We start from the raw sequence: 6,458 nt of genomic DNA on the forward strand, positions 1-6,458 counted from the left end.
ACCATTAATTTAACTGTGGCAGTGCATGGCAAAGCTTTGTGGTGCATTGCCATGCGTTGTGATATGCGGTGTTGCAATTAAATATACGCCTCTATTGTATTTTCACAACACAAACAGCGCAAAAACGATTTTTAACATAAGTCGCTTAGTTACAGTTTTGCGTTCCATCATTTTTTTTACCTTTTCGCAAAAAGGTGCAATTTACAATGTGAAAATATTTGTTATTTATTAACTCAATACAGTTTTATCTTTTAGATTGTCAGAATTTTTTTTTGTGCACTGATACTGATTTTAGTGTTTTATCAATTGAATTGTGTATTTTTATCGTTTTAATACTGATTTGAAAAACATTTGCGCGAATATCGCAGGGCCTAAAAATTTAGTAGCACCATCTTTGTATTCTACTGGGCCTGTGCTTTCAGACAATATTTGGTTTGGGGGGGTCTTTTACAAATGCTAGCAATGCAGCAGTAAAAATTAAATCAATAGGAAAAATTGCAAAAATGGTATGGCCAGCTGAGGTGCAAAATCTTCCTGGAGGGATTGGCAGTGAAAGAGTTAAAACAGATCTCTAGGATTTTAAAAAGTGAACCGTTGCATTGGGGCTGCCCATTGTTTTGCCCTAGGGAGCAGAATAAAGATACACTCATCTGTTCTTCAGTCCTGTGGCTGTGAGCACTCACCTCTCTCTGGCTCCAATTGCGGAATGAACCTCGCCGTCCCCTCATCTAATGCAAGTAAATAGAACTTGCATAGACCTGATGATGTCAGCGGGCTTAGGCTTTATTATTTCAATGCACACATGAAAAATGTAAAACATTAAACAATAGTACAAATTGACGATACGTAGTAAATAGGGATAAATATCTAAAAAAAACTATATTTAATTCTGAAGGGTAATGTTTCTTCTATCTCTCAGGGACTTTGTTGGACAGATATCTGCATATTGTTCTGTGCTTGCACGATTGCTTGTCATATTATATAGAATTTCAATTGTCCATATTATTGTTTTTATTTTATATTATGGAGAATACAAGAAATGTTGGAATACACATAGGTCAGGAAAGATCTAACACTCCCAGAGTATCCAAGAAATATAAGAACATAGCAGTTCCTCATGTCTCTAAAATATCACTGTTGGCGGTAACAATTTACCTAATTCCTTACAACAGATTTATTTTGGTTTTAGAACATAGTTGTGGAGAGTCTAAACCTTCTCTCCTAGATAAACTATAGAACAGAATTCAGTTTTTTTTCCAATCATTTGGCTATTTGTACAAAGTTTATTCAAATGTACAAACTTATTTTATTTTACATATTTGCAATGCAGCCATCTTCAAAAAATGTGTGTGGCAATTAAAAATATTTTAGTGGCTGCAATACTAATCAATTCTATAAGAGAAATGAAAAAGGTATATTAAAACTGTTTTATGTTTACATGCATGAGAATGAAATGCTTTAAATTAATACAACAATAAGAATATGGCTTCTCTGTGAAGCTTTTAAAACAAGATCTGAGTTTATTTACATGTAAAATATTGATCATATAGATGAATATGGCTTTTCCAGTGTGTGTATCTTCATGTTACTTAAGATTTGTTGTCTATGAAGAATCCTTGCCTCATTGTCTACGTAGTTTCTCTCCTGTGTGTATCCTCTGGTGTATAGTAAGATGTAAACTTTGTGAGAAGCACTTGCCACATTCTGAACATTGGAATGGTTTATCTCCAGTGTGTATCCTGTGGTGTTCAGTAAGAGTAGCTTTTTGTGTGAAGCACTTTCCACATTCTGAGCATTTAAATGGTTTCTCTCCTGTGTGAGTCTTGTGGTGTTCAGTAAGACTTGTACTATGTGAGAAGCACTTTCCACATTCTGAACATTCAAATGGTTTCTCTCCTGTGTGAGTCCTCTGGTGTATATTAAGTTTAGAGCTTTGTGAGAAGCACTTTCCACATTCTGGACATATAAAAGGTTTCTCTCCTGTGTGAGTCTTGTGGTGTTTAGTAAGACTTGTACTATGTGAGAAGCATTTTCTACATTCTGAACATTTAAATGGTTTCTCTCCTGTGTGAGTCTTGTGGTGTTTAGTAAGACTTGTACTATGTGAGAAGCATTTTCCACATTCTGAACATTTAAATTGTCTTTCTCCTGTGTGGATCCTCTGATGTATAGTAAGACTATAGCTCTGTGAGAAGCACTTTCCACATTCTGTACATATAAATGGCTTTTCTCCTGTGTGAATCCTCTGGTGAACAGTAAGATGTGAACTTTGTGAGAAGCACTTTCCACATTCTGGACATATAAATGTTTTTTCTCCTGTGTGAACCCTAAGATGAACCTTTAGTTGTGACTTATCAGGAAAACTCTTCTGGCACTCGGAACACTCATGGGGCTTCTCTCCAACTCTACTCATCTTGTGATAAGGAAGTTCTGTATAGCTGCAAATGTTTTCCACAGTAGATGATGAGTGGCTAATTGTGATTATTAGTATAACTGTATGAAAAATGAAAAATAAAAGTTATCACAGAATCTTAAAATTAACAACAGACTGACATCAGATATTGTGTTTTGAGGTTTTTCTAACTGAACCACTTCCTCATTGCCCACAGCACCAAAAAGAAGAAACAGAGTGCACTGAATAATGAGAGTTTTAACGTCAGCACAGACTGAAGTTAAAACTCTCACAAAAAGTTTAGTATTAGGAGAGGAGACAAGCCAGGTGAAACACTCTGCTGTGAGATCTGAGAATACCTATGTGAAGTAAACTACAAACATGCCTAAAACTGATGCAAAGAAAGGGGATCATAGTTGTAATCTGGGTGGACATTCCCTACGCTAGCATGAAGGGACACGTCCCCAAAAAACATCAATTTAGTAGAGGTACTGGGGATTTTATTTTAGATGTCTTAGCTAAGACTCTCTCGGAGTGCACAGCAGATTTCCACCTGACTTATCTCATACTGCTGGCCATTTCCTATGAGCGTTTTAACTCCAGTCTGGAGTGTCTTGGTTTGCTTTTGGATGATATTCTTGGTGAAGGACTGAAAGCTACAAAATCTGATTCAAAAAATGTGATTCAAAAAGAAGAGAGGATGCAGAACCTTGTACGTTGCCAAAAATTTTGGAAAGCTGGTTGCACTCTTAGTCAATTTTAATGCAAATTTAGTCACTTTCGACTTATTTTTAGCAAATACACGAGGTGCTGTGTCCTTCCTCCTTTTTTTTTCTATTACAGTATTATGTTTTTTTCCCCTCAACAATGTTTGCAGTAGCAGTCACATGGGGTTTATGATTCACGGGACATTACCATAGTGTTGGATCGTACCAGCTAATCATACTGCATTATGATAGATTCCCATTTTTGTTTTGAAGTTGATTACAATGAGGATCTTAGAAGGAATTCTCAAATTTTTTTACACACATTCAAATCTTTCTTGTTATAATTTCTAAAACTTGATGTAAATTCACTCCCTGATTGATTGGTAGATTAGATTAGCTTTACAGTCAATTAATTATGATGATCTACTAATGCAGTTTAGAATCTTCGCTTAAAAACTTTGTGAATTTTTTTAAGTGAAAAAGTTATCCAGCTTTATGAAAAGCAAATCCTACTGCCTTTAAAAGCCTGATAATGTACAGATGAATTAAGTAAACTTATTTAATCTCAAGCAATTCAATTGGAAAAGGAGAACAACATTTAGGTACAAAATTGCTAAGAAATTAAATAAAACTGACTTTAAATAGCCAATAATGTGCAGATGAAATACGTAAACTTTTTAAATCTCAAGCAATTCAATTGGAAATTATGAACAAAATTATGTACAAGATTGATAAAAAATGCAATGAAATAAGACTGTAATACATTTGTCATAGTAAGCAGAAACATTTAAACAAACTACCCAAGTGCACCATTTACAGCATATAGATACCTGGAATAGTGTAGTATGAAGATATCTCAGCAGCTCCTTCCTCTCCTGACAATTCTGTAATTCCAGTAACTGACCTCACCTTAAATACAATTCACCACAACACACCAACATGAGGTGATATTAGATTTGCTAAATGATTTAATTTACCTAACAAAAAACCTATTTACAATATTGGACAGTGTGATAATCCATTTGCTATTATTTACCATCAAATACATTAACATTTTAATACTAGGAGGGTCTATGTCAGAAAGCATCCTTAACTTTTGCAGCTCAATAATTGGCTCAATAGATACCAACAACAGAAAACAGGTCGCATTTATTATCATTGGAAATATAAGAAAAAATATATTGATTTTAAAAAACATATAATTTATGTGTTTTTTTTTTAAATATATATATTTTCTCTGATACCTTTACATAAAATATTGAATTTTATTGAAAACCAGTCCAATGCTGGACTAACTTTATACCCAGTTCAATAGCCCAATGTAATGCTTGGATAAATGTTGGGCTTAATATGGCAACCTAGAGAGTAAACCTTTCCTGAAAACAACACAGAATTCTCCATCACAGATCTTCTGAAAATTAAGTTGCCTGTTGCTGCATATTTTCTCAGACACTTATCTGGAATGAGTATAATGCTTAGGAAAGTCAGAAGCTGTATGCTTTTTCCAGGTTAGTTTAAATCAATAGAGAGCAGAAATCCTTTAATAGTTCTGTCCATCACAATTATCTCTGTGCGATGGGCTGATACTTAATGCTAAATATCTCTCATTACATTGTAGCAGTCACAAATGACATGTATATTGGTATCTACATCCCTTCTATGAAAAACAACAAGCAATGAAATATGACGGACTGTCTTCATGCCCCGCTAAGATGCCATTTTTTATGTAACATCCAATTATGTATTCACTTTTAATCAGTTTTAGAAATGCTTCAATCAAATAACTGCAATGTTCGTGAGAAGTAGAGGCTCCAGTTAGGGAGGAAGAAGCAATAACAGTTTAGCAGCTCCCACCAACATGGCACTGCAGGGGGGGTCAATACACTAATAGGCTTAATCTACCTTGCAATAATTACAGTATGTCTGCAATAATCTAATTGAACAGTGTGACTATCCTTTGTTTTTACTTACCTTCCTAGTCAGTAACATTTTAATACTGGGAAAGAATATATTATGAATGAATCTTAATATCAAATGCATGAAACTGCCTCAGTGGATGCCAAAAGCAATTGACAAAATGACTTCAGTATGATGGAAGATGCCAACAGATACTTTGCAGTATTTCTTATTGATCACACATTGTTTTAACTGAATTCTTTATAATAAAATATGCACAGCTTCTTACTGGCCACATGAAGGCTGGCCATACACGGACCCATTATGTCCCCAAATACATAAAAAATGCCATTGTTGACTTTCTAAAAAGCTAGCCTGGCTATTATGCTGATCCTCTGGCATCAATATATTCATAATCACTTACCAGCAACAACTGCGTTGATGAGGATAATCTTTATGTATTTACTTTTTCTAGGTTAGGGATTCAAATTCTTAAAACCAAAATAGAGCTGCTACAGTGAGGACCATAGAAGGTATTTTCAATATTGTACACACGTTCAACTCTTTCTCTGTCTACTTTGTAAAAGCTGCTGCAAACTCACTCCCTGACTGGCTGGTAGATTAGCTTAAGTTTGAAGTCAGTTAATGAGGATGATTTACTAATCTAGTTGGTTTAGTTTAGAATCTTCATTTTACAAAATTGTGAATTTTAACTTCAGTTATACAATCATGTTAAAAAACGAATTCCTACTGATTTTAAATACCCAATAATGCGCAGCTGAAATACAGGTGAAACTCGAATAATTAGAATATCGTGCAAAAGTAATTGCAGTAAGTTCTGCAAAAGGGGCCCAAACCAAGTACTGAGTACATATGCATGCTTGTACTTTTCAGAGGTCCGATATTGTTCTATGTACAATCCTTGTTTTATTGATTGCATGTAATAATCTACTTTTTTGAGGTTGTGGATTTGGGGTTCTTGGGGTTTTCATGAGCTGTAAGCCATAATCATCACAATTATGACAAATCACGGCTTGAATTATCTTGCTTTGCATGTAATAAGTCTATCTCATATATTAGTTTCACCTTTTAAGTTGCATTAGTGAAATAAATGAACTTTGCACGATATTCTAATTATTCGAGTTTCACCTGTAAGTAAACTTTTTGAATCTCAGCAAATTCAATTGGAAATAATGAACAAAATGTATTTACAAAATTGCTAAAAAAATGAAATAAAATTAGACTGTAATACATTCAAACTGAAATTTGCCATAGTAAGCAACATTTGAATAAGTTACTTAATTGCACATTTATACAGCATATAGATACCTGGAATAGTGTAGTATGAAGATATCTCAGCAGCTCCTTCCTCTCCTGACAAAACTGTAATTCTAGTAACTGACTGAGCTCAGCCTCACCTTAAATACAATTCACCAACATGAGGTGATAAAAGATTTGCTAAT

At 34.3% G+C, this 6,458-nt stretch overlaps 1 protein-coding gene across 1 annotated transcript; it reads right to left on the bottom strand.

The window, feature by feature from the left end:
- Nucleotides 1-1,621: 1,621 nt before the first annotated feature.
- LOC108803975 (gastrula zinc finger protein XlCGF17.1-like) lies at nucleotides 1,622-2,413 on the bottom strand. Its single transcript, XM_018575752.1, has one exon. The coding sequence runs from the start codon at nucleotides 2,411-2,413 to the stop codon at nucleotides 1,622-1,624; it is 792 nt and encodes a 263-aa protein (XP_018431254.1).
- Between the last annotated feature and the right edge of the window lie 4,045 nt (nucleotides 2,414-6,458).

Source organism: Nanorana parkeri, unplaced genomic scaffold (genome assembly GCF_000935625.1).
Source record: "Nanorana parkeri isolate BGI_ZX_2015 unplaced genomic scaffold, ASM93562v1 scaffold4643, whole genome shotgun sequence".
In the NCBI taxonomy this organism is placed as follows: domain Eukaryota; kingdom Metazoa; phylum Chordata; class Amphibia; order Anura; family Dicroglossidae; genus Nanorana; species Nanorana parkeri.

Excerpts from the sequence above, each read along its gene's own strand:
- LOC108803975 (XM_018575752.1), bottom strand. The coding sequence starts at position 2,413 with ATGAGTAGAGTTGGAGAGAAGCCCCATGAGTGTTCCGAGTGCCAGAAG.